The sequence below is a fragment of the Mauremys mutica genome, chromosome 2 (genome assembly GCF_020497125.1).
Source record: "Mauremys mutica isolate MM-2020 ecotype Southern chromosome 2, ASM2049712v1, whole genome shotgun sequence".
Taxonomy (NCBI): Eukaryota; Metazoa; Chordata; order Testudines; family Geoemydidae; genus Mauremys; species Mauremys mutica.
The window spans coordinates 148,155,526-148,182,580 of NC_059073.1; the positions used below are offsets into that span (position 1 = coordinate 148,155,526).

The following is a 27,055-nucleotide window of genomic DNA, read 5'->3' on the forward strand; positions in this document are numbered from 1 at the left end:
GAGGGCGTTTCCTAAAGAGACCTTCTCTCCCTGCCTGCTGTGCCCGGGGCGTAGTGGCCCCTGAGCCAGGCGGCGGGTGCTGTGGGTTTTCTCTGGTTGCGTCATGCCACCGGCTGCGAGCTGTGGGCCAGGGAGAGTTAACCCAGCAGAACTAGGCCAGCCCTCCAGCCCGCGCATGCCAGGACCTTGTTTTGCCAGATATGGGCAGGACGCCAAGTTCCTGCTGGCTGCGCTGTGAAGCTAACGTAGTTGGTGCTGCCGAGCCAATGTGACCACTTCCCCTCAGGAGAGCCCCCGCACGTCATTGGGGGGGCAAGAGAGGAGTTCTGGGGGCCCAGTACAAGGGGATGGGTGAGACCAGGGGGCCAGCCTAAGGCGGTTGAACTGAGTTGAAGAGTTCACCTTATCTGACCCGACCAAAGGTCTGGGACGCAAACACTGTGCAAGGCGCCAGGGTCCGCCCCTGCCCGGCCTTGGGAAGTGGTGGGGAGGCTGTGGGGTGCCAGGGATGGACCGGGAGGAGGGCAGGTGCGGCCTGGGACTCAGGACTCCAAGGTGCCGTTCCCGGCTGAGCTCCAGCCTCCCTGGGTGACAGCTCCCTCCCCACGGCCCTCTGCCACCCAGGGATAAAGATACCGTCCTTGCCTGATCATGCTCATGAGATGCCATGGGGCTGCGTGGGAGCCTCCATTGACATGGAGAGGGAGTGCAGCGAGATGGAGAAACATGGCCCGTGGGAGGGGGCTTCAGCAGGCAGAACAGACGTGGGCGAGCGCATCGGCCCTGTGCCTAGCCTTGCCCTGCTCTCTCCCCAGCGCTGTCTGAGTCACAGCCCCTGCCACCACGGCCCAGTGTCCAGTACTGCCCTGTGAGTCTCCTAGGGGCAGCATGGGGCCACCCCATGGACCCCCAAGGAGGTGGCACAGCATTAGCACCTTGGGGAAAGGGTTACTCAGGCCAAGACGGGCAACGCCCTGGCACCTCAGCCCCTGGGCAGAGGGGCATCACTGTGTGTCAGGGAATGTGGGGGTGCAGAGGGGTTGGGGGCTGTGTGAGCAATCGTGGGGGGACAGGTTGTGGCAGTGGGCAGATTGTGCAGCGGTGGACGTATTTGCGGTGTCCATGGGGGTTGTGTGTCTGCGGGGGTGTCTGCGGGATTGCACCTGAGTGGGCTGCATGCGCAGAGGGCATTTATTTGTGGGCAGGGCTCATGCGTGCGAGGACCAGTGTGTGTGCTTGCAGGGGGTTGGGGGTGTGGGATGGGGGGGTGCTTTTATGTGGTGGGTTGTCTGTGCAGGGGGCTGGGGAGGGAGATATGGGGGAATGATGAATTAAGAGCATGCATGTCGCTGAATTGGAAATGACCCCTTGACCCCTGCACTTGCCTCCATGCCCACCCCGAGCCCTGGGATGAGTGCCCTCCCGGAGCCAGGCCTGGGTGCTCTGGCAGGGCCTGATTCTCTCTGGGAGCTGTGGGGGTCTGCTAAGTCTTGCCCTTGGTTCCAAGCAACTGCTGCTTTCTGAACCCACCGCCTGCTCTAGGCACCCATTGGCCCTCGGCTGTGCAGGGATACCGGCTGGGCGGCTGTTTTTCCATTAAACGTTTTTGTGTTGGTGGGAATGGATCAGTGTCACCGACGCTTGCTCCAGGGGGCAGGGGGCTGGCAGGGGAGGATCCTCAGATTTAGGATGGCCTTTCTTGGGGCATGGGGGGAGGAAGGAAACAGAGCGAGCCCCAGGAGAGCAAAGCACCCACGTGGTTAGGGTGCTTGGTGGAGAAGGGGGAGGCTGACATCTGTTGCCAGGTGGGCAGGCATTCATGTTCCCTCCCTTCCCCTGCTGAGTTTGGAGGAGGGATTTGAATGTAAGTCTCTTCTCCGCCTCCTCTTCCCCTCCCTCCCCTCCCCCTCCCCACGCTCACCACCACCACCAGTGCTCTAATCCTGGCCTGCTGGGGAAGGAGAGGGCATGGCCTCTCGCTCTCTGTTTTCTCATTACAATGTTGAAAGGTCTCCATTGTGTTCTGACATGGAACGGGAATAATTTTCACAGGGAAAACCATCCCCAGTGCAGGTCTAGCGGGGAGCTTCCCCCCCCCCCAGCCAGAGCTGCTGCCCCATTCCTTACAGTGCCCCCTGCTGGAAGAGGTCTCCCCACACAGCACTTCTGCCAGGCTCCCCACAGCTGGCGCTGCTGGGAGAGGCCAGGGCTGCAGTAGCTGGGCGCTCCCCGCACAGCTGGTGCTGCTGCCCCGTTCCCCGTAGTGCCCCCTGCCGGGGCTGGAGTAGCTGGAGCTCCCCATGCAGTGCCCCATGCCGGGAGAGCCTGCCTAGGGAGCTAACACTCCATGTGGCTGCTGCCTCCTTGTCGTGTTAATGCCTTGGCGCTCTGTCCATCCCTCCCCAGTCTGGCTGGAGCCACCCAGCAGCCGTCGCTGTTCCCGAAGACCCAGCACGCAGCCCGCTCGCCTGCCTGCAGCCAATGAACTCCATGAACCCAATGAAACCATCCCTCCCACCCACGCCGCATGGGTGAGTGTTTCTGTTCATCGGACCGTCTGTCTGTCCCTCGCACACCTTGGAATTTGGGGGTGGGCTTTCCAGGGAGATGTATGGGGAACTGGGGCCCTCCCTCACCGCTTCTGCTGGCTGGGATGGGGGGAGCAACAGAGCTCCCCATGCACAGCTCCAGCATTACCCACCATGTGGCACCAGAGGAGGGGGTGATGTGTCTTGTATCAGCTCTGCACAAACCTCGCTGATAACCACCTTGTGTTGCCTCCTGCCCTGTCCCTGCTCCCCTACATAGACTCAGCGCCTCCTCCCCCGTCATGGATCCCCCCCAACTTAGCACCTCCTGCTTGGCAACAGATACCACCCCAGCTCTTTCCAACACTTATAGATAAACTCATAGACCATCATGATCATCTAGTCTGCCCTCCTGCACATGGCAGGCCACAGAATCTCATCCACCCACTCCTGTAACAGACCCCTCACCTCTGGCTGAGTGACTGAAGTCCCCAAATCTTGATTTAAAGGCCCCAAATTACAGAGACTCCACCATTTCCACTAGTTTAAACCTGCAAGTGACCCAGGCCCCATGCTGCTGAGGAAGGCAACCCCCCCCCACCCCGGGTCTCTGCCAGTCTGACCCGGAGGAAAATTTCCTTCCTGATCCCAAATCTGGAGATCAGTTTGACCCTGAGCATGTGGGCAGGACCCACTAGGCAGACACCTGGGAAAGGATTCTCTGTAGTAACTCAGAGCCCTCCCCATCTAGTGTCCCATCACTGGCTGTCGGGGGTATTTGTTGCTAGCAGTTGCAGATCGGCTCCAGGCCATTGTAGGCAGCCCCATCACACCATCCCCTCCATAGATTTATCAAGCTCAGTCTTGAAGCCAGTTCAGTTTTTTGCCCCCACTCCTCCCCTTGGATGGCTGTTTCAGAACTTCACTCCTCTGATGCTTAGAAACCTTCACCTAATTTGAAGCCCTAACTTGTTTCTGGCCAGTTTATATCCATTGGTTCTTGTGTCCACACTGGTGTTTACCTTAAATAACTTCCCTTTCCCCCCTCCTCCCCATCCACTGGAGCCCCCTTCCCGGCCATGGATGCCTCCTGCCCTGGCCACGTGTGTCTGTCCAGTTGCACCACCACCCCCACCAACCTCCCAAAGGGATTTTTAATGGCCTTGTTTTCTTTCTAGTGATGGTTCATTTGCATATGAGTCAGTTCCTTGGCAACAGAGCACCAATCAGCCTGCAGGATCTCTCTCCGTGGTAACCACCGTGTGGGGCGTCAGCAACAACACGTCCCAGAGCCAGGTACCCGCGGCCACTTCCCCAGGTCACGGGACGCAGCTGGGGGTCCCTTGGGTGTGGCAAGGGCAAGGTCTAGAGAGCTGCCCAGAGCTGCGGTGGTTTTGGGAGCGCCTAAAACATTGCCAAGGGGAAAGCGTCCCTGAGACCTGTCCTGGGACCCATACCCACCTCCTGCCCCTCTGCCAATCCCTTCTCCCCACCCTTTGTCCCTGCCACACCAGCCCCCCACATATGTCCCATCCCAGCTCCCTTCCTCCCTCCAACCCCAGCCCCACACACCACCCCCACTCCATTAGCTCCCCACAAACACCGCCCCTTGCTAACTCTGTGCCTACACGTGTTCCTCCACCAGCCCCCCTCACCCCTCCACCTCCCTCTTTCCTTCCCCCACTCCAGGCACGCTTCTGGGGCTTGGGCTGCAGCCCCTTGGCTAAGGGGTGTGTGGTGAGGGGCTCCCGGGGCTGGGTGCTGCCTCTCTCACCCCCTTACACCACTTCTTTCGGGATCTGTCCTGTGCAGGTTTTTGGAAACCCCATGGGCCCTGGGGGAAACACCTCTGGAAACCCCATGATGCCCGGCATGGCTGGCAACGGCTCTGGAATGAACTCGCCTCAGTTTATGGGACAGCAGCCTTTCCCGGAGGGGGCCACCGGCAAGGGCTACGTGCAGCAGGGGATGTACGGCCGTAGCACGTACCCCGGGGGGCCGGGCTTCACCACTAGGTAAGTGGGGGGCTTGGCATGGCTTGGATGGTGTCATGCCCAGTCTCTGTGTGGTGGGAGTGCTCTCCTGACCACGATGGCTTCTCAGGGTCATGGGCAGCCCTGGTGTGATGGGAGAATGGAGCTATTCTCTCTGATAAGCCCTCAAACACCCCATGCCCACACAAACTGCGGTGCTGTGCTCCCCCTGCTGGCCAGATAAGGAGCCATCCTCATCCTCCCACCATCATTGATGGCACTGGGGAGCCCAGTCTTGGGATGGGATGGAGGCTCCTTCAGGGAGATGGAGTTGGGGGGGGAAACGCCATTACGGCCTTCAATGCAGGGAGTCCCACAGCCCTTTGCAGGAATGGCCCTGTGACTTCCCCCCCCCTTTTTCTAGTTACGCAGGCAGCCCCAACGGCCCCGGCGGCATGGGCCTCCCTTCGCACACGGGCCGGCCCCCAGCCGACTTCACCCAGGCAGCTGCTGCAGCCGCTGTGGCCGCAGCAGCTGCCACAGCCACGGCCACGGCCACAGCCACGGTGGCCGCCCTGCAGGAGAAACAGAGTCAGGAGCTGAGCCAGTACGGAGCGGTAAGAGATGTGCTCCCTCAGCCTGCCAGCTGCTAGCAGGCCGGGGACACTAGGCTGTAGTATTAAATGGGGGTGTCAGCGTAACTCTGGGGCCTAGCAGCCCCGATGGTGGGTACGGGCTGGGGATGGTGCACAGGTGCCTCAGTGTCAACAGGAGCAGTGTTGGCATTCTGGGGGCCCGGCGGTGCTAGGTTGTGCTGGGTGCCCCAGCGGAGAAGCAGGGTGTTGGGGTTGGTGGGAAGATGTGTAGGAGGGGAGATGGGTGCTCTGGCAGTGGTAGGTATGTGTGGGGTGGGGTAGGTGATGTCCATGGGGTGGGGTGTCAGTGATGGGAGTTGGGTGCTGGGTGCATGTGGGGGGGGGTGAGTGATGAGTGCTGAGTCTATGTGGGGGTTCAGTGATGGGGTTGGGGCGTGGGGGGGTCAGTAATGGGTACATTGGGGGGTCAGTGATGGGGTTGGATGTTGGGGGGTCAGTGATGGGTGCATGGGGGGTCAGTGACGGGTTTCGGTTGGGGGGCTTCAGTGGTGTGGTTATGTGGGTGGGGTCAGTGATGGGTGTATTTGGGGGGGTCAGTGATGGGTGCGTGGTGGGGTCAGTGATGGGGTTGAGTGTGGTAGGTGCTGGGTGTTTGTGGGGGGTCAGTGATAGGGTTGGAGGTGTGTGGGGGGTTGCGTGGGGGAGTCAGTGATGGGGTTGGATGTGGGGGGATCAGTGATGGATGCAAGGGGGGGTCGGTGATGGGGTCGGTGTGGGGGGATCAGAGAAGTGTGCATGGTGGGTCAGTGATGGCATTGGCAGTGTGTGGGGGTGTCAGTGATGGGGTTGGTTGTGGTGGGGTTCAATGATAGGTGCTGAGTGTATGTGGGGATTCCGTGATGGGGTTGGGTGTGGTAGGGTCAGTGATGTGTGCGTGGTGGGGTCAGTGATGGATTGAGTGTGTGGGGGTTCAATGATGGGTGCTGAGTGTAGAGGGAGTCAGTGATGGGTGTATGGGGGGGTCGGTGATGTGGTTTGTTGTGGGGGTTCAGTGATGGGTGCATGCAGGGGTCAGTGATGGGTGGATGGGGAGTCAGTGATGGGGTTATATGTGGGTGGGGTCAGTGATGGGTGCATGGGGGGTCAGTGACGAGTGTATGTGGGGGGTCAGTGATGAGGTTGGGGTTGTTTGGGGAGTTCCGTAATGGGATGCTTGGCACGGGTCAGTGATGGGTTTGGGTTTGGTGGGGTTCAGTGCTGGGTGTGGAGGGGGTCAATGATGGGTGTGGGGGGGTCAGTGATGGAGTTGGGGGGGTTCAATGATGGATGCGTGGGGGGTTCAGTGATGGGTGTACATGGGAGGTCAGTAATGGGATTGGATGGGGGGTTCAGTGATGAGTGCATGGTGGAGATCAGTGATGGGGTTGGGTTTGGTGGGGTTCAGTGATGGGTTCTGGGTATGGAGGGGGTCAGTGATGTGTGTATGTGGGGGGTCAGTGATGGGGTTGGATGTGGGGGGATCAGTGATGGATGCAAGGGGGGGTCAGTGATGGGGTCGGTGTGGGGGGATCAGAGAAGTGTGCATGGTGGGTCAGTGATGGCATTGGCAGTGTGTGGGGGTGTCAGTGATGGGGTTGGTTGTGGTGGGGTTCACTGATAGGTGGTGAGTGTATGTGGGGATTCCGTGATGGGGTTGGGTGTGGTAGGGTCAGTGATGTGTGCGTGGTGGGGTCAGTGATGGATTGGGTGTGTGGGGGTTCAATGATGGGTGCTGAGTGTAGAGGGAGTCAGTGATGGGTGTATGGGGGGGTCAGTGATGTGTTTTGTTGTGGGGGTTCAGTGATGGGTGCATGCAGGGGTCAGTGATGGGTGCATGGGGAGTCAGTGATGGGGTTATATGTGGGTGGGGTCAGTGATGGGTGCATGGGGGGTCAGTGACGAGTGTATGTGGGGGGTCAGTGATGAGGTTGGGGTTGTTTGGGGAGTTCCGTAATGGGATGCTTGGCACGGGTCAGTGATGGGTTTGGGTTTGGTGGGGTTCAGTGCTGGGTGTGGAGGGGGTCAATGATGGGTGTGGGGGGGTCAGTGATGGAGTTGGGGGGGTTCAATGATGGATGCGTGGGGGGTTCAGTGATGGGTGTACATGGGAGGTCAGTAATGGGATTGGATGGGGGGTTCAGTGATGAGTGCATGGTGGAGATCAGTGATGGGGTTGGGTTTGGTGGGGTTCAGTGATGGGTTCTGGGTATGGAGGGGGTCAGTGATGTGTGTATGTGGGGGGGTCAGTGATGGGATTGGATGTGGGAGTCAGTGATGGGTGCGTGGTGTTACCTGAGGTTCTTTCAACGCAAAGCTCTTGGTAACTTTTACCCTGTGCGAGGTGGTGTCAGGAAATAAATCAGTGACCGATAGATTGCTGGCACGAACAGGACAACACAAGGGTGCTTTCACCTAAAGCTAAACTTTACTTAGTCTCAAGCACTTACACACATCCACAACAGGTTAGTAAAACACCCCCAACCCTCGATAATTACCGGAGCTGAGTGTGGCTCTCGAATGGCACAGCAGCAGCCTTCTGGTGGGGACCGCAAGATGTGTCCAGAGGGAGAGTCCCTGAAGAGCCCCTCCTGAGGAGTCCAACTACCTCAAACTTTTTCCCCTTATTTATACATTACTAATACAATGACATGTCACTTAAAGAAAACTTATTAAGCAAGCAGTTTCAAAGGTCAAGCAAGAGGTTTCCTTCTGATCATCCATTAACCAGTTGTGGTTTTTTCCAGAGTTTGCACGCCTTGAGGCCCTGACAGACACATTCCTGAGGGCACATATAGACAAGCTTCCTATTTTTCTAAAATGCATATATCAGCAATTTCAACACAATTCTTATCAGGAAGGATGCGGGGTCAAGCTGCCCTTTCTGTGGCACCCCAAACCCCTTCCCCTCCTGCCTTGGTTATGTTATGGCTGCTGCATGGCCATTTTACGGCCTGCTGACTTGGCTGCTTTTAGCAGTAAGCAATAGTGATCCGGGCACTTTACTGGGTTTGCCAAAATCTCCCCTACAGTGAGGGGTCAGTGATGGGGTTATATGTGGGTGGTGTCAATGATGGGATTCGGTGTGGGTGGGTTCAGTGATGGGTGCTGGCAGTGTATGGGGGGTTCCGTGATGGGATGCGTGTGGGCGGGGGGGGGTTCAGTGATGGGTGCTGGGTGTATGTGGGGATCAGTGATGGGGTTGGTGGTGTGTGTGGGGGTTTAATATAGAGATATGCCTATCTCATAGAACTGGAAGGGACCTTGAAAGGTCATCAAGTCCAGCCCCCTGCCTTCACTAGCAGGGCCAAGTACTGATTTTGCCCCAGATTCCTAAGTGATGGGTGGGGGGGGGGGTCAGTGATGGGTATATGTGGGGGGTTCAGTGATGGGGTTGGATGTGGGGGTGTTCAGTGCTGGGTGCATGTGGGGCGTCAGTGATGGGGTTGGGGTGTGTGGGGGTTCAGTGATGGGTGTATGTGGGGGGTCGGTGATGAGGTTGGGGTATGGGGGTGTTCAGTGCTGGGTGTATGGGGATCAGTGATGGGGTTGGCGGTGTGGAGGGGGTCAGTGATGGGTGTATGTGGGGGGTCAGTGATGGGGTTGGAGGTCGGGGGGTTCAGTGCTGGGTGCTGGGTGTGGTGGGGTCAGTGATGTGGCTGGATTGGGGGGGCCAGTGATTGGGTGCGGGGAGGTGTTTCAGTGATGGGTGCTGGATGTGTGGGGGTCAGTGATGGGTGTCGGGGGGTCAGTGATGGGGTTTGGTGCTGGACACCTCAGCAGTGCTGAGTCCTAGGGTGTGAACCAGGAATTGTTGCAGTGCCCCATGTGCTTTGTTTCCTTTCCGAGTGGTTCTGATCTCTCTACTTATTTCTCCAGATGGGGGCCGGGCAGCCATTTAACAGCCAGTTTCTGCCTCACTCGGGCCCCCGTGGACCCGCTGTGCCAGCTGGGATGAACCCTGCCAGCATGGGGGGCGTGATGGGCCCTTCAGCAATGTCTCCCATGAGCATGAACCCCGCCAGGGCCCCTGGCATGACCCCCTTGTATGGAGGACAGAGGCTGCCCCAGCATGGGTACCCCGGGCCCCCACAGAGCCAGCAGATCCCCCGGCAGGGGGTCAAGAGGACGTATTCCAGTGACGTGAGTACGAAGCAGGGATGAGGCCAACATGACCAGTGGGCAGGGGATTTGTGTCCCATTGCAATTAAACAGCCCAGAGTGACCCCTAATGCTGGGACCCAGCCTGCCGCTGCCCAAGGAGGGGGTCCTGGGCCTGGGGAGGCTGGGAGCCCTGCAGCTCTGGAACCTCTTCTGTCCCCTCAGGAGAGACCTGATGCCCAGCTTTAACCCTGAGCTTGCCAAAAGTGATAAGCCGAGAGTTCCCCGGGGCTAGAGGAGAGGGAGCTACTGCAGGCCCCACAAACTCCAGCCCCCAGGGTGGGGGCACACAATGGTGCTGGGGGAGGCAGAATTTTCAGCGAGGCTCCTAGCTCTCAGCTTCAAGCCTGACTGGGGCGACTCAGCCGGGTGAACGGAGATTACTGGGCGTGGCTCTTCTGGAGTCTTGCTCAGCACTGCTGGTCAGTGAGCGATGCATCACCTCTGTGCTGGCCTCCACCCCAGAGGTGGCTGCATGGTGGGGGGTTCCGCTCTTCCTGGTTTCAGGGCTGTGATGCCATCTTCTCTCTCCCTCTCAGGGTTACCCTGGGCAGCAGTACATTCAGGGGGCCCAGTACCCCACCCAAGCTGCCCAGTATGCCCCCAGCGCACCCCAGCCATCTGCCCCGTCCCCCTCATACCCTGGCCACAGGATGCCCATGCAGCAAGGAATGGGCCAGTACCTCTCTGCCTCTGGCTCTGCTGGACCATACTACAAGGTACGTAACTGTCAGGGTAACGCTGCAGAGACTATATGGGGGGAGGGTGTTGGGGGGCATTGTACGGGGTAGGATAAGGCAGCCTCCACTGGGGGGAGCACATTGTCTTAAAGTTGCCCCTCACCCCCAATTGCTCCAGTGCCCCCTGCTCCAGGAGCTTCTGTGGAGTTAACCCTCTGTCTCCCACAGCTGAACCCCATTGTAGAGAGGGCCCAATGGGCTTTTCTGGAGTCAGCCAGCAAGGCAGAATTGGGAAAAGAACCCAGGAGTCCTGGTTTCCAGGCTCAAGCTTTAGCCCCAAGACCATCCTCTCCCGCACCCCATGACTCCTGCCTGTACCCCTGACCCATCTTGCTGCCTACACCCTGAGATGAGGCCCCCCCCAGGATGGGGTGAGGAGGCCAGTCCATGATGGACAGTCTAGCGGGTCTGGGGTGGGCTGAAATCTGAGGACTGGGATGCTCCTCTAAAGTTGTGCCTTGGGGTCATCTTCTTCCCAGCCAACTGACCAGTTCAATGGGCAGAATGCCAGCTTCACCAGCTACAGCCAGGCCTCCATGAATGGGGTGAGTCACCACACCGAGGGCCAGCCCTGGCACCTCCCTGCTCTGGGACCTAAGGGGCAGCCAGGCCTGCTCTGCGCCCAGTACTGCCCCTTGTTCCTGTGTCCGCTCTGCCTCCCCTGGTACTGCCCCATTACTGCACCTGCTCTGCACCCCAACCCCAGTACTGCTTCCCAGTACTATGCCCGCTGTGCCCCCGAGGTCCTACCACCCTAGTATGGTGTCCTCTCTGCCCCTATGGTGCTACCTGCCAGTCCTTTATCCCCTCTGTCCCCCAGCATTGCCTTCCCAGTACTGTGTCCGCTCTGCTTTTCCCGGTGCTACACCCGCTCTGCCCGCCAGTACTGCACCTGCTCTGCAGCTTCCCGCCAGTCCTGTCCCCTGGCACTACACCCACTCTGCCTCCCAGGTGCCTCCACCCAGTGCTGCCCGAGGGGCGTGCTTGTTCCAACCCCGAGTCCCCTGGCTCATCTGGCAGGTTGCTCATGGGCATGCCAAGTAAATTCTAGAGGCACCGGTAGCTCTCCCTGCGCTGCAGGGGTCTCCCAGCCTCCCTCTTTCCTTGGCATCTCTGCCCAGAGGAGCAGGCCCCCTACCTCTACCTCCCTCCCGCTTCCCCCGCATCTCCTGTTCCCCTCCTAGTCCCTAAGGGGACGCGCCCCCTGTGCTAAAGGTCGGGTTCGCCCAAAGGCGGGGCTTGATCTGACGGCCACGCTGTGTTTGTCTCCCTGCAGCCTGGCCGGTCTATGCCTGGCTACCCCAGCTCCCCGCTGCCCGGGAACCCCACACCCCCCATGACGCCCGGAAGCACCATCCCGCCATACATGTCCCCAGGGCAGGACGTCAAGTCTCCCTTCCTGACAGACATCAAGCCCACCATCAGCTCCCTGCACCCGTCGCCTTCGGGTGAGTCCCATCTGCAGGTCTTTGGGATCCAGCCTGGGCGCCGGAAGCAGAGGAGTGCCTTCCCCACCAGCTGGGCCACCCGGGCCCATCACCCATGGGTGCTGCAGAGAGCATGGGGGTGGGGGGATGAATCCAGAGCAGGGGGAAACGCGGCAGCTCCTGGGCTGAGACCCTGGCTGCTCCGTGGCTCACTAGATGTGGGCATGGCGGCTCCCGGCCCACAGGGCAAGGGGGAACAGTGCAGGGGTCTCTCTCTCTGAGCCAGGATGGAATTTGGGGGGCACGGCCCCTAAAGGGGGCAGATGGAATGTTGAGGGACTGGGGGTTCCATGGCAGTTGGGGAGGTGGAATCAGGTCGGGGGAGGAGCTAGCAGAGGGGGAGGGGCATCCGGGGCTCCACCCAAAGAGGGGAGGACAGGACGCTGCCCCCCCCGATCATGTTTGGGAGAGGAGGAAGGGGCAGGGGGCTCCAGGCCGGCCCCATGGCCTGGCGCTCCCTGCAGCTGGTGCCCGTGGTGCTGCGGGTGCGGTGCCTGCCGGTGCCCAGGGCCCTGCACCGCTGGCCCATCCCCAGCCTGAGCCCCCCTCCCCCCACCGCAGGCAACCCGTGCGAGGAGCTGCGCCTGACCTTCCCCGTGCGGGACGGGGTGGTCCTGGAGCCCTTCCGCCTCCAGCACAACCTGGCCGTCAGCAACCACGTCTTCCAGCTCCGGGACTCTGTCTACAAGACGCTGATGCTGAGGTGAGGCCTCCCCCCGGGCTCCGCTCGCAGCCCCCCTCACCCCTAGCGCCGGCAGGGTCCCCCCCCCATCCCACTGGGGTCATCGCAGAGCCGTAACAAGGGCGAGGCGAGGGAGGCACTTGCCTCAGGCGCGCAAAGCAGAGGGGCGCAGCTCTACCCCCCAAGCGCGGCGGAGAAAAAAAACCAAAAACACGATCGGCGGCGCTTCAGCAGCAGCTCTACTGCCATTGCTTCTTCGGCGGCAATTCGGCGGCGGGTCCCTCTTGGAGGGAAGGACCTGCCGCTGAATTGCCACCACCGCTTCATTCATTCTTCGGCGGCAATTCGGCGGCGGGTCCTTCCCTCCGAGAGGGACTGAGGGACCTGCCGCCGAATTGCCACCGAAGATCCTGGAGCCGGCCCTTGCCTCGGCTGCAAAAATTCCTTGTTACGGCTCTGGGTCATCGTCTCACTGGCCTGGCTGCTCTCACGCCTGCTGGTGGAGATGCAGGCTGGCCCAGCATCGGGGCAGTCCTGGCACCAGGATGGTGCCTGGCCCTCCTGGCTGTGCAGCAGCTTTGGCATCCCCCTAGGGGCAGCTCCCCACAGCTGTGTCTGCTCCTTCGCCCACCCCCCAGTCCAACCATCACCCTCTCGTCCCTCCACCCCAAGGCACTGCCCTCTGGCCCCTTCGTAGCTAGGATCCTCACCGCTGAGTCACAGCCCCATCCTGTTTGCCTTCTCTCTAGCAATGGAGAGTACCTGGCCGATGCCCTGGCCCTGGAGCTACCCTAAGTCCCTGTTCCACAGGCTCCTAGCCTATCTCCCTCTACACCCCCCTTGGCCTGTCCAAAGAACTCCCTGGGGTCACTCAGCTAGCTTTCCTCCTGCCCAGGCCTGACCTGGAGCTCCAGTTCAAATGCTACCACCACGAGGACCGACAGATGAACACTAACTGGCCGGCCTCAGTCCAGGTCAGCGTCAATGCTACGCCCCTGACTATCGAGCGGGGAGACAACAAGACTTCTCACAAGCCCCTCTACCTGAAGCAGGTGTGCCAGCCCGGGAGGAACACCATCCAGATAACGGTCACCGCCTGCTGCTGTGTAAGTGACCTTCACTCCCCTGCCTGCCCAGATCCAAGTACATGCACGGACTGACAAGCTCGCAGACCCTGCCAGACGCACACAAGCGTGTGTGTGTGTGTATGTGTGTGCACACATGCTTGTTGTAAAGTTACATCACACCGTGGGCCCAGTCCTGCTCATTTGGCACTGGTGCGACCGCTGCTAGAATCCTGCGTCCAGTTCTGGTGCCCACAATTCAGGAGGGGTGTTGATAAATTAGAGAGAGGGCAGAGAAGAGCCACAAGAATGATTAAAGGATTAGAAAACCTGCCTTCTAGTGAGAGACTCGCGGAGCTCAGTCTGTTTAGCTCAACAACAACAAAAAGGCTATCAGGTGACTTCATCACAGTCTGTCAGTACCTACGTGGGGAACAAATATTTAATAATGGGCTCCTCAGTCTAGCAGTGAAAGGTCTGACTGGCTGGAAGTTGAAGCTAGACAAATTCAGACTGGAAATAAGGTGTAAATTTTTACCAGTGAGAGTAATTAACCAATGGAACAATTTCCCAAGGCTCGTGGTGGATTCTCCATCACTGACATTTTTTAAATTAAGATTGGATGTTTTGCTAAAAGATCTGCTCTGGTCTATCGCCTGGTTCCATTTTTGATTTTTCATCAAAGAAACAAATGCTGAATGTTTCCATTCGACAGTGCTGCTGCCACACCTCATAGGAGTTGTAGTTCATTTTCCTCTTATCCACATTCTACTCGAAGGGCCAGATTCCCGAGCCAAACTCGCTTTCCCATGATGCACCACAGTCAGGGACTCCCATGATACCACCACCTGCTTTCATCAGGAGGAGAAACTGAAGTCCAGCCCATAGAGAATGAGAGCATGAGGCACCTGAACTACAACTCCTGTGAGGCACCACAGCAGTATTGCCCAATTGAAATATTTTAGTTTTCATTTTTTTGACGAAAACCCAAGATTTTTCATGGGAATAAAAACCCATTTCCTGACTACGGCCAGTCAGAGGCCAGATGCCACACACCATCTCTGCCAGGCCAGGAGATGTGGGCATGGCCTCCCAAGGGCACCTGTATCTCACAGCATCCACATGCTGCATCCAGCAGCATCCCAGAGGGGCACCTGTACCTTTGCCTATTGGAGGCAGTGTGGTCTACTGGTTAGAGCAGAGCAGTGAGATCCAGGAGTCCTGAGCTGGAGCCCTGGCGTTAGTAGGGAGGGTGGAGTAATGGTTAGAGATGGGGATGGGAACTCATTCCTTAGTTCTGTTCCTAGCTCTGGGAAGGAGTGTGGCCTAAGCCATGTGCACACTAAACTTACCTTCCAGGCTTGCTTAGTTAACGCATGTTGAGCTCCACCATTTAAAGGCACCAGAGAAGGGCAAAAGATTATTAATGGTTGGGATGGTTCCCAATTGGTTCCTTACTCCCAGCATGCACCACCCCCCAACAGAAAATCTAGCCCTGACTAACCAAGTTCAGCTAGACCAGCAGCATGGCAGCCCCATCGGGTGGAGATACAGTGCATCCTGGGGTAGGTGGATTGACCTCTGGGGCAGGTATTCCAGAAGTCACAGCCTGGATTCTGGGAGGGAGGGGAAGAACCAGAACTGGATTTCTGTGTTCCCTGGAGCAGACTATGAGAGAGAACCTAAATTCACAGCTTATTGAACCAGAAGGGACCACTCAGATTATTTAGGCTGACCTCTGGCATAACACAGGCCATAGGACTGCCCTGAATTAATTCCTGTTTGAACTAGAGCAGATCTTTTAGCAGAACAGCCAATCGTGATTGAAACCTTGCCGGTGACGGAAAATTCATCCCAGCCATTGGTCGGATGTTCCAATGGCATATTACAGTTAAAAAACACAAAACCAAAAAAACCCCAACACCAAAAAAAAAAACCCACACCTCGTGTGAAAAGAACATTAAGGTTGCAAAGTCAAGAACTCAAAAGCTAGGAAATTCCTCAATGTAGGTTGCCTGTGCACTTTGCTTATACCAGAGGGCAACCCCTTGTCACGTTTTAACCCCTGCCCCAAAGCGTGGGGGTGCTAGAGCTTCTCAGCGAAATGCTCGCAAGAGTTTTTTCACCATGGGCAAAACGAGGTGTTATTCCCTAGTCTTGGTCTTGGAAACAGCTGAGCCCTTTTCTCTGAAACTTGCCCAGAAAATGCAGCCTGAAGCAGACTCTCGGTGTGGAAAAGTTCAGCCTGAGCAGTTAACATTTGGAAAAGTTATAAATAGCTAAAAAAGATGCCTTAGAATGGGAAGTGTCGAGCAACCTTAATCCTAGGTGGCACTACTGCTGCCATCCATAATGTCCGCCTGGAAGGGGCTTTGGGTTCAGCCTCTGGGTAGCTGGGAAAGCTCTGCACAGCCTTTGGGGATCAGATGCAGGGTGGCCCTGACCACATATACTGGACACAGTCTATAGCCATGTCATTAGGAGTGTGGGTGGCCATTTAAAAGGGCCAGGGACTCCAGACACACTAGAAGGCTCAACGAGACAGTTCAGTGGAGCCTGTTGGCTGGGATTCTTGTGCAGAGCCCTGAGGATCTACTGGTGCAATCGATAGATGTGGATATGGAAGCCTGGAGGCCCTGGGGGAGAGGCATGGCAACGCTGGTCTGATTTGTGCACACGCACAAATGCTCACCCTCTCCTGGCCCAGCTAACCTCTCTCTCCTCCTCTTTGCAGTCTCACCTCTTTGTCCTGCAGCTGGTGCACCGGCCCTCCGTTCGGTCAGTGCTGCAAGGGTTAATAAAGAAGCGCCTGCTACCAGCTGAGCACTGCATCACCAAAAGTGAGTGCCCCCGTTGGGCCGCAAGATGGCTCCTTTGACGTGTCATCAGCTTGGAGGCCTTAGCCCTGCGGGCAGTGCTCCTGGTGGAGCTGCTGTAGATGGGAGCTGGAAGGAGGAACTCCAAGCAGCACTGGGTTCTGTCTTTGTGGGCTTATAGTTAGAGAAATGGACTGGGAGTCAGGACTCCTGGGTTCTCACCTTGGGCATGCCCCTGCCCTCCTCTGTGCCTCAGTTTCCCCAGCTGTTAAATGGAGATAATGATACTGAGCTGCCACACAGTCAATTAGTGACTAAGGAGCTTGGAGAGCCTCGAGTGAAAGGCAAAGAGGAGGGCAAGGAGTTAGTAATTAGGGCACCAGTCAGTGCTCCCCCATCCAAGCCCAGCTGGTGTGTTCCTAAGGGCTCTCCCCTCCTGCTGGCTCAGGTGCCCATCGCAGTGGGCTAGTGCAGTTCATACACATCTGGGCGTCTGACTCTTGACATTCCAATTCCTTGTGCCAGGGGTGACGTGCATGCCTGTGAGCACCAGGGGGCACCCTAGTGGTGACCAGCACTTACACCCCCCCAGCCTGAGTTGCCACTAGCTGACCCATGAGGGTGGCAAGGCCTGGTCCCAGCACTGCCTGTTAACTCTGCGCTAGCCCCCCCACTCTAGCTAGCCCCCCGCTGGTCTCCCCTCCCAGCCCTGCCATGTGAAGCAAGTCTCCCTAAGGAGTTGGAGTGAGGGGCTGTGCAGCTTCCCGGCAGGCTGGCTCCCCAGGCCTGGAACTTCCCTCCGTCTGAGCCCAGCTCCCCAGGAAGTGACAGTGCTGTTCTCAATGGCCTTTCCCTCTCAATACCTAGTAAAGCGAAACTTCAGCAGCGGGACGATCCCAGGGACTCCGGGTCCCAATGGGGAGGACGGCGTGGAGCAGACAGCTATCAAGGTGTCGCTGAAGTGTCCCATCACCTTCCGGAGAATCCAGCTCCCTGCCCGAGGGCATGACTGCAGGCACATACAGGTGAGACCCCCCCCGTCCCCCCGCAACCCGCACACTGGCTGTGCTCCCCGCCAGGCGTCTGGGCTCAGGCACATGCTGAGAGGTCCAGAAATAAAGGGCTGTGACTAGTGGAAAAGAGACAGAATGGCAGTGAGATCTCTCAGGCGGCAGAAGAGTCTTTCCGGGGAAGGGGTGGGAGACCCCTCACTGGGGACATTGTAAGGCTAGGCGGCTAGCCCAGCGCCTGGGCTGTCTCTCTCCCTGCCACCTGGAGGCAGCACTTTGCTGCCTTCTCCTCCCCACCCCCAGGGTGACTGCTTGTCTCACTTTCTCTCCCTGCTCAGTGCTTCGACTTAGAGTCCTACCTGCAGCTGAACTGCGAGAGGGGAACGTGGCGGTGTCCTGTTTGCAAGTGAGTGGTCGTGCTCTGTGGAGTGGGCAGCCCAGACTGACCTCCCCCACTCCCCACCCCCTCACACACTGGCTGAACTGCTGTCACGGGGCAGGGGAGAGCGGCACCAGTGTAGCAGAGTCTAGTGCTCAGAGCAGGGGGCTGAGAAGCTGGAGAACTGGGTCCTACCCGCAACTCTGCCACTGGGTGACCTGGGACTTGCCCTCACTGTGCTTCAGTTTCCCTCTCTGTATAACGGGGATAAAGATACCAGCCCACCTTTGTACAGTGCTTTATGACCCACTCTCAGGGCCCAGAGGGTTTGTTGGGGGGGGAGCACTAGGTTCCTCTGGCTGTGGATGCTGTTTTGGATTTGAGTCCCCAGCTCCTATGAGGAGCTGAATGGTGTGACTGGGCTCCATTCTCAGACCCCTCCCTTGTCTTGTCCTCAGTAAAACAGCCCTGCTGGAAGGACTAGAGGTGGATCAGTACATGCTGGGGATCCTGATCTACATTCAGAAGTAAGTGCCCTGCTTGAGTTCCTGCACTGTGCTGCACTGTTGTGTTTCCCTCTCGCCACCAGAGGGCAGATGTGTGCCAGAGAGAGAGAGAGCTGGTGGAGTTAGTGTCTGTCTGGGGGCACAACCTGCCCCCCAAAAGCCAGGCTGATTATAAGATTTGCTCTGGAGAGCCCTGACCTGCCCCCTGCCCTTCCCCCTGCCCCCTCTGCACCCAGGCGAGGGCAGATGGTGGAGAGGCTGAAGGGGGAATCCCTCTGTGCGGTGGGGGGACATCCGGGCAGCACATGACTTGGGTGGGGTCAGTAGGGGCTCCTGGGGAATGGACAGCTCTGGGTTGGGAGCACAAGGGATGGGAGAGCTGTGCCTTGGAGGACAGAGCACCTTGCAGTGCTCTCTTATAATCACCCTGCTTAGTGGGCGGGGGGAACAATACGTTTTCCCGGGGGACCCCAGAACAAGACTGAGCTGAGTGCTGGGCTGTGCCTGTCCCCTGGGCCCAGTGCAGGGTTCAGGCAGTGGCTCGGTGTGTCCAGCTAAAAGTCCCATCTTAGCAGCCTCAGCAGAGAGAGCTGGACACCCCTCCCCTTCCACCACGAGAGGGGTCCCTCCAGCACAGCCTGGGGCAGACTGGGGGGAAGGCTGCACCTTGACAGAGGGCTCCAGTCTCTGCAGCTCTTGAGCTGGCCCCTCCCCATGACTAACAGGACAGACCAGCACTAGAGGCTGGGAAGGCTTGGCCCTGCCTGCAGCCGCCCCTTGTACAGAGCCCCCTGCCGGCCCTGCTCCCACACCCCATCTTTCCACAGCCCTTGTCATACCAGCCCTGCTCTGCTGACTCCTCTGCCCAGCTAAACCCAGGGACTTCAGGGAACAGGTCCGGCCCACCCCCAGGAAGGGAGAGGCCGGCTCCAGAGCAGGGGCTAGCGCAGCTCCCAGCACAGGCGACAGGGGTCTCTGGAGGGCTTTGCCAAGATGCAGCCCCCCATGCTCCTTCCTCACCCGTCTTGGAAAGCTGCCACGCCCAGGGCTGCTGCGGCAATAGCCCAGTTGCCCCAGGCTGGCTGATGTCAGGGGCCCTGGCAGTCCCCGCAGGTGTGTGAGCTCTGCCCGCCCTGACCTGCCCCTCTGTGCCCACCCAGCTCCGACTATGAGGAGATCACCATCGACCCCACGTGCAGCTGGAAGCCAGTACCCATCAAGCCCGACATCCACATCAAGGAGGAGCAGGACGGCCCTGTGCTGAAGCGCTGCCGGACCATGAGCCCCACTCACATGGTGATGCCCAATGTCATGGAGATGATCGCTGCCCTGGGCCCCGGCTCCTCACCATTCACGCCCCTGCAGCCCCCGCCCACCAGCGGCAGTGCCAGTGACTACAGCAGCCAGAGTGAGTGACTGGGAGACTGAGGGGGGTAGGGGGCTGGGCCTCTGGGCTGGGAGGAAGGGGAGAGGGTCTCAGGTCGGGGAGGGGGACAGGCAAGGGGGCAGGGAATGGGGCCTTCAGGTAGGGGGGCAGGCAAGGGAGCAGGGAATGGGGCCTTTGGGTGGAGGGATGGGCTAGGCATCAGGAATGGGGGCCTCTGACCAGAGGGAAGGGACAAAGAAGGGGTCTCCACTGGGGGAGCAGGCAGGGCAGGGTGGCCAAGAGGACCCTGCTGCTGGATGAAGTGCAGGGAGGTGCCCTGGAGCTGAGTGTGCCCAGCACCTCGTGATGGGATTCCCAGGGAACTGCCCCTGGGTGTCCTTCCTCAGCGTGCCCCGCCCCACCCTGGCACACCTGGTTCTGCTCTGACAGGGTTTCCTTTTGCAGGTTCCAGCTTCTCCGGCCCCGGCAATTTCCCAGACTCGTTCCCTCCCACAAACCCCGGCACCCCGACGTTAAACGAATTCACTCCAGGGCCTCCCCCCATCTCCTACCAATCGGACATTCCCAGCAGCCTCCTGACCCCTGAAAAGCCACCGGCTCCCTCCATCACCGGACAGGTCAGCTGGGCTTCCCTGGAGGGGGCAGGGGCTGTGTGTGTGTGGGAGGGGGGTGCTCTCCCTGTGGCTGGGGTGACCCCAGCCCTGTCTGTGAGAGCTGTTCCTCCCAGGCCCTTGAGCAGTGGAGCTGGCAGGACGCTGCGCTTCCTCACTACTGTTTGTGCCAGCTCACAGCTGGTTCACTGGATGTGCCCAGGCTGCTTGGTAGCATGTTGCCTTGCCTAATAGCATCCTATCCTTTGATCGGTTGGTTTCTGAAGCGGGCGTGGTTATGTGCCCTCTGGTGCAGGAGAGCCAGAACCAGGGCCCAATCTCCAGAAGTTGGTGAGTGAGAGAGCACCTCGCTTCACCGTGGCCCACACCCCACAGGGGGCAGTGTGGCAGGCTCTTCGGGAAGGTGGGAATGCAGGGGCACCATTCTGCCTGTTCACATCAGCTGTAAAATATCAGGCTCCATGAGGGCCATGGGTGGTTGTGAGGGGAGTGTGGGACAGAGTGCATGGCAGTGGCATGTTTGTGGGGGTGTTAAGGGGGCAGGCGTGTATGCTGGGTGTCCGTATGGCCCTGGGTGTGACGCTGGGGCCCTGCTTCAGGCCTGGCCACTCCACACGTCAGAGAATGGTTTCTCATCGCCAGATTTTCTTCCTCTCTCTCAGATGCCTCCATCTGGCAGGATGGATCCATCCCACAACCCTGTGCAGCAGGGGCTTCATAACCCCAACCTCAGCGGCCAGTCGGGACAGCAGCTCCATCATCGGAACCCTCCCCCTCCGCAGTCCCGGCAGTCCATTGGGCAGGCGGGATCCGGGGGTCCAGCGCATGCAGGGGATCTTGCCTTTAACCCTGGGCCTGGGATGGTGGGGCAGCCAGGCATGCCGGGAGCTGGGGAAGGGCCAGAGCCTTCCCTCGATGTAAGTAACCTGACTCCTCCTGAGTATGCCCTGCCCAGCTCCGGGACTAGTGTGTGGGGCTGCACTGCCCCCCGCACTGAGTCTTCTGTCTCTAAGCAGGGCAGGGGAAGCCCTGAGGCACCGATCTGCACTAGTTGCAGGGACCTTCCGGACTGAGGCCCAGTTCTGTGATTAGCCAACAGTGCCTGGGCCCATTGCTGGCTGAGCCCACTGGCCCCGGCTCCCATGCTCACTGGGGATGGGGTCTGAGAAACTTGTGTGCAAAAGAGACCAGCTCAGTGCCCCCTGCTATCGGAGTGAAAATCCCCACATGCTCAGGGCCTTTGCCCCAGGGCAGGAGGGCTGCAGGGATGTGTGCTCTTCAAAGTTCCCCTGCGCCACTTAAGGCAAGTCAGTTTCAGAGCCAGCAGTATGTGAGGCGGCAATGCAGCCAGCCTCATGGCCGACCCCCTTGGACTGCCCTAGCTCGATGGATCTGCCCCTACCTTGCAACAGGGCAGCTGGAGGTGTGAGACTCTGAGCCACGCCCTCTGGGAGTGCAGTCGAGTGCCTTCGCCACACAGCCCCCGCGGAGGGTATGGTTTGTTCCCCACGTGGTCTGGCTCCCACCGGCTTCCCAGAAGGCTTCCTGGCTGCAGGACTTATGGTCTCAGGCTGGGTAGGAGTAATCCCCACCACCCTCTTGCCTGGGGCGCAGATGGTCTTGGATGGGGAATGGGGCTTGATCCCCATCCCATCCCCCTGTCGGACTCTTCTGGGCAGTAGGTCAGGGGTTTGAGCTCCACTCGGCTGGTGCCCTGCGTTAGAGGGGCGGGGGAAGAGGAAGCATGCCCTTAGCCAGTGCGTCCTCATGCTGTTCCCTTTGTGCATCCCCTTCCTATGTCTGCTCAGAGACCCTCCGGGCATTGGCGAGGCTGCCACCCCATGGGCGCAGCACTGTCTCAGGCCTCCAGCCAGGGCTAGTCCCACTCTGCCCAGCCAGCTGAACCCAGAACCATCTGCAGCGGCTGGAATTTCCTGTCACCTTCCCCGCCACACAGGTGTCTCATTAGTGCACTCTCAGCAGCACCGTGGGGCTCGGCTCTTGGCGTCTGCCTTCCCCAGACGTGTCATCGCTCCAGAGATCTGTGCCCCAGCAGGGACCCGGTTCTCCCCAGCCCTGCAGCACCACATGCCACTGTTCACACTCGCTCTGAGCTTGCTCTGAACCAGGAGCCCCGGGGCTTGGGAGTCTCTCTGGCCGGGGAGGGACTGCCAAAAACATCAGCTGCTGGATCTAGCTGAGGATCAAGTTGCCCCCTCTCTGCTGGGAGCTGGCATTGTTTTCCCAGGGGGCTGTGACTGGACATGGGGATCGTGGTGTTAGTGGGGAAGGTCCCAACACTGGGGGAATATGCTGCCCCCACCCTCTGGCTCCTGATCTCCCTGCAGGAGAGTTTGCAGCTGCTGGCTATTTTGGGGGCTGACATAAAAAGGTAACCTTTCCACATGGCTTCTGTGGGGCAAGGACTTGGAGGCTGCAGCCCCCCTTCCCAGCCCATCCCCCTCTGCTCCATGGGTGCTCAGCTAGCAGTTACTCCTGCTGGGTTTTCAAAACCAGGCCAAAGAAATCCATTGAACTGCCATGCCCAGAGCAAACTGGGCAACACTGGCTCACCACAGCTCTCTGGGCAGCCTTGGGCCCTCGCACCAGCTGTCGCCTGACATGCCAGCCTGGGTGAGATGGGGCCAAACGTCCCGTCCTGGGTAGTGTTTTAACAGAGGGCTGGATGGGCAGCTCCCAAATTCTGGAGCCTAGTGGTGTGCCTGATCAGAAGCTGATCTTTCCATGTGGGAATGCAAGGGTGGAATGCAAGGGTGGAGAGGGGATAGCCCGGAGCGTGGCATTATGGACAGGAAAGGTCACCTGTGATTAGGGGTCTGTTCTAGAGCCGAGGCTGGAGTCAGGGCTCCTGGGTTCTTTTCTGACTTGCCATTTACTTTCTCCTCTTGTCCAGAGCAGTGCCCTCGGCTCTGGCTTTTCCCCAGGGTGCTGGGTGGGTTGTTGCTGGCTATGGGCCGCCTGCGTGGCGTTCTCTGGGCCCAGGGTGCCCTAGTAATTTCGTTCTGCTTCTTGCCCTTAGCTTCTTCCCGAACTGACAAACCCCGATGAGCTGCTCTCCTACCTGGGCCCACCAGATCTCCCCAACAACAGCAACGATGACCTGCTCTCCTTGTTTGAGAACAACTGAAGCCGTCCCTGGTAGAACGCAGCAACCAGGCCCAAAGGCCCTCCATGCCCTCGTCCTTGCCTCTGCCCTGAGGCACCTCCACACTCATCCATCCCACAGCTTCCCAGACACGCGCCTCTCCTCTGCACTGGGCAAGGACCAGGGCTGAGGCAGCCCAGGACTTTGGCCTGAACAATAATCCCCTTGTCTGAACTCTCAGAACCTGCCCCACAAAAAGGACCCTGGAGCAGCTGGCTCTGGGAATCCTTCCTGCGCAACGGAGATGGCCCTCTCAGACCATTCCTGGAGCCTCCGGGACACAGACGCACTCGGGCTATGCTAACGTGCCAGGTCACCAACATGCTGGGTGTACTGGCCCCATTGATCGACCCTGGAGGTGTCCTACAAACCACAGCTGGAGAAGAACAAAGCAGAGCAACTTCTTGGAATGGGGCTGGTGGCACCCAGCCTCCCCCAGCTTCCTCAGCTGGCTCTAGGATGCTCAGCTCTGCCTGGGCGCATGGAGGTTCAGGATGGAGACTGGCGCCAATGTGTACATTGCCGCACAGCCTAAGGCCATTGGGGAAACGTGCTGAAGGAAAGCAGAGAGCCATGGAGCCCAGTATGAGGTTCACTCCCAGGGCCTGGCGAAGCAGACACAGCATTGCCCTTGAAGGCCTCCAGAAGCCATCTTCACCCATCCCAGCTCCTAGATGGGCACAGCACCGAGTTGGCTTCAGGCCCCCCCCCAGTGCTCATGTGCTCTGGCTCCCTGCCATCTCTAGGAGTGTCAGAACATCACAGGAGCATGCTTGGAGATCCACATCCGCTATCTGCTCAGCGGGGTTGGGCCAATGATGAATTGCAGTGGAAGAGAGGGGGGGTCTGGAAAGCCTCTTCCATTCCCTTCCCCAGGACTGCAGCAGCAGCAGCAAAGGAACCTGGCTCCGTCAGAAAGACCAGGCAGTTCCCCAAACACGCCCTGACAGACTGACTCCATCTGGTGATGGGTCATCTACAAGCACAATGATGTACATAGTTTAGAAACACTAAAGGAAACAAACCCAATATATTTAAAGGCAAGTGGGTCGCTCTGGTGTCTAGTTCTGGGGTCCCCCAGCCCCGGGGCAAGAGTCCTCTGTATAAATGTGCATATGCTCCCTAGTTTGTAATATAGACCATTCCATGTGGGACCACCCGCGCCACCAGAGACTGCTGCTTCAGCCAGAGCGGGACCCTTCCCTCACATTCGAAATGTCTGTCCCACCCAAGCCAGGTCTGGCTGCCGAGGATGGGAACACGCCCAGCCAGCCCTGGAAATCAAAGCGAAGAGTCAGTCCAAAATGCTGTGGTTTTGGAACCTGCCGCCCCACCTCTCCACCCCCAGTCAGCGCCCCTCTCCAACCAAGGCTGAATTCAGTGTGGTGGAGAAGGGGTCCCAAAGGCGGCCTGATGGGGGAAATCCAAACCATTGTCCCTGGCCGGATTTCTTAGGCCGGAGTCCTGTGTCTGAGTGCTGATGACTGTTTAGTTTTGTGTATCCCGTTTCATTATCGCTATATATTAAAGGATTTCTTTTTGGTGGGGCTCACTGAATCACCTATGTGCTGTTGGTCTGAAGTGATGAACATGTATTACAAGATCAGAATGGGAGCAGGTTGAGGGATGAGAAGGCTCCAGACATCTCTGATCGGGAAGTGGCTTTAACATGGAACACCAGAGAGAGAAAGAAATAGGTGTAGAGGAGGGCAGGTTCCAAATCTCTCCCCTCACCCTGGCCCTCTGCTAAGAACATGCAGAGTCCAGTTTACACATAGCCCTGCTAGCAGATGCCAGAAACGTGGGCTAATTTAGTGCTGAAGCAGCCATGGGAGATGCTAAGTGGAACGGCATCCCAAGTTGTAGTGATCCTGATTGATTTGGGTCAAACTGAAATCTGGTGGGATGGGAAGTCAGTGCAGTGGGGCCAGTCCAGACTGGAGAACTGGATGGGGAGGAGATGGTCGCTGGGGTGTTACACAGCAGTGATGTCTGCAATGCCAATGAAGGACAACCTGACCCTGAGGGGTTTACCAGGGAAATTCCTTGAATATTTTTTGTCAACCAAATTTCTTGGTCCAGGTATTGCCAAGGTCCAGACTCCAGAGAAAATAATACAAAAATAATAATGATAAGTAAATAAGAAGATTTTGGGGTCCATTCAGAAGCATCTGGCAGTCCAGCTTTGGCCCCGTTGGCCGCCTAGTGACTCTCCCTGGGCTAGAAGAAATGAAAGGCAGCAAAGTGACAGGTCAACTCCCCACCTGGGAGGGGAATGGGAATGGAAAATCGGGGGAGTAGCTGTAAGGGAAGATGACTTGGTATTGAGAGGCTGGGACCTACCTGAGGAGATTTTGGAGCGCAGAGAGCTCTCCAAGGCAGAAAGAGAGCCAGGGGCTAGAAGCTGAAGCTTTTAGACTGGGATTAAAAGATGCCCGTTTTTAACAGTGGGGGGAAATTAACCACTGGGCCAGTTTCCTAGGGATGTGGTAGATTTCCCATCACTTGGAGTCTTAACAAGGAGTGTCTTTCTAAAAGATACACTCAAGCTCAGAGTCATGGACTGGATGCAGGAATCCCTGGGGGAGGTTCTCAGGCCCATATCTTGCAGGAACTAGTTTAGATTATCATCATGGTCCTTTCTGCTCATAAGACCCCTGAATCTTCCACCCTCAAACCAACCCAAAACTGTTTGTGGGGGTTTTACCTGCCCTGGTATTTGCTGAATACCAAATAAGTCTTACCTAAGCTACACCAAAGGTGACTTGCTATCCAAAGAGCAAAGAGACTGGTTGATGGGGGAGCCATCCCAATCTGTATCTTCCCAGGAAAGGATCTGACAGAAGGAAAAGAAAGCACGAAGCCCCTGATTTCAGCAGAGCGAGGGATATGGTCTCGGCCAGCAGCCGTACCAGGACAGTAAGACAGCAGGTTGGAATGAAGGAACCCAGTAAGTGCAGGAGGGCATATGAAAATCCAACAGTGGGGAAGGTGGCTGGGGAAAGCTGAAAGGCAGCAGTTTAGGAGCAACACATCCAGCCTCATCCAAGAAAGCAGGATGTGTGGAACAAGAGGCAGCCAATGCAGCTGCCCCAGGAGCTGCTCAGAGATCTGAGGTGGGCAAAAGGAGATAAAGGAGAGGTCACCAGACCAAAGCCCACAGGGGAGCAGCAACGGCACCACTGGGGGCACAGGAGTTAATGCTGCCAAGGGGGTTACCAGGAATGAGCTCAGAATCCTAAATCTACCAGCAAGAAAGAATCATAGAATATCAGAGTTGGAAGGGACCTCATGAGGTCATCTAGTCCAACCCCCTGCTCAAAGCAGGACCAATCCCCAACTAAATCATCCCAGCCAGGGCTTTGTCAAGCCTGACCTTAAAAACCTCTAAAGAAGGAGATTCCTCCACCTCCCTAGGTAACCCATTCCAGTGCTTCACCACTCTCCTAGCGAAAAAGTTTTTCCTAATACCCAACCTAAACCTCCCCCACTGCAACTTGAGACTATTACTCCTTGTTTTTTCTCTTACTTAATTGGCCTCTCAGAGTTGGTAAGACAACTCCCACCTTTTCATGCTCTCTGTATGTGTATATATATATCTCCTCAATATATGTTCCATTCTATGCATCTGAAGAAGTGGGCTGTAGCCCACGAAAGCTTATGCTCAAATAAATTTGTTAGTCTCTAAGGTGCCACAAGTACTCCTGTTCTTTTTGCGGATACAGACTAACACGGCTGCTACTCTGAAACTCCTTGTTCTGTCATCTGCTACCACTGAGAACACTCTAGATCCATCCTCTTTGGAACCCCCCTTCAGGTAATTGAAAGCAGCTATCAAATCTCCCCTTGTTCTTCTCTTCTGCAGACTAAACAATCCCAGTTCCCTCAGCCTCTCCTCATAAGTCATGTGCTC

The 27,055-nt window shown here is 57.9% G+C and overlaps 1 protein-coding gene across 3 annotated transcripts in view; it reads left to right on the top strand.

Moving 5' to 3' along the window:
- ZMIZ2 (zinc finger MIZ-type containing 2) overlaps positions 1-24,689 on the top strand; it is a 49,499-nt gene extending 24,810 nt beyond the window's left edge. Inside the window, exons 2-20 of one of the 3 annotated variants that reach the window (XM_045002806.1) lie at positions 2,407-2,531; positions 3,707-3,824; positions 4,341-4,543; positions 4,926-4,987; positions 5,033-5,118; positions 9,013-9,276; positions 9,834-10,013; positions 10,514-10,579; positions 11,311-11,482; positions 12,083-12,224; positions 13,099-13,309; positions 16,002-16,107; positions 16,951-17,108; positions 17,432-17,499; positions 17,931-17,999; positions 19,139-19,386; positions 19,810-19,982; positions 20,639-20,893; positions 23,017-24,689. In XM_045002806.1, coding sequence (XP_044858741.1) covers positions 2,482-2,531; positions 3,707-3,824; positions 4,341-4,543; positions 4,926-4,987; positions 5,033-5,118; positions 9,013-9,276; positions 9,834-10,013; positions 10,514-10,579; positions 11,311-11,482; positions 12,083-12,224; positions 13,099-13,309; positions 16,002-16,107; positions 16,951-17,108; positions 17,432-17,499; positions 17,931-17,999; positions 19,139-19,386; positions 19,810-19,982; positions 20,639-20,893; positions 23,017-23,124 — 2,739 coding nt within the window. In that variant the 5' untranslated portion in view covers positions 2,407-2,481 and the 3' untranslated portion in view covers positions 23,125-24,689. Of the gene's footprint in view, positions 1-2,406; positions 2,532-3,706; positions 3,825-4,340; positions 4,544-4,925; positions 5,119-9,012; positions 9,277-9,833; positions 10,014-10,513; positions 10,580-11,310; positions 11,483-12,082; positions 12,225-13,098; positions 13,310-16,001; positions 16,108-16,950; positions 17,109-17,431; positions 17,500-17,930; positions 18,000-19,138; positions 19,387-19,809; positions 19,983-20,638; positions 20,894-23,016 lie in introns of all 3 variants that reach the window. The other 2 variants (XM_045002805.1, XM_045002807.1) reach the window with 2 other exon arrangements.
- The last annotated feature ends 2,366 nt before the right edge of the window (positions 24,690-27,055 follow it).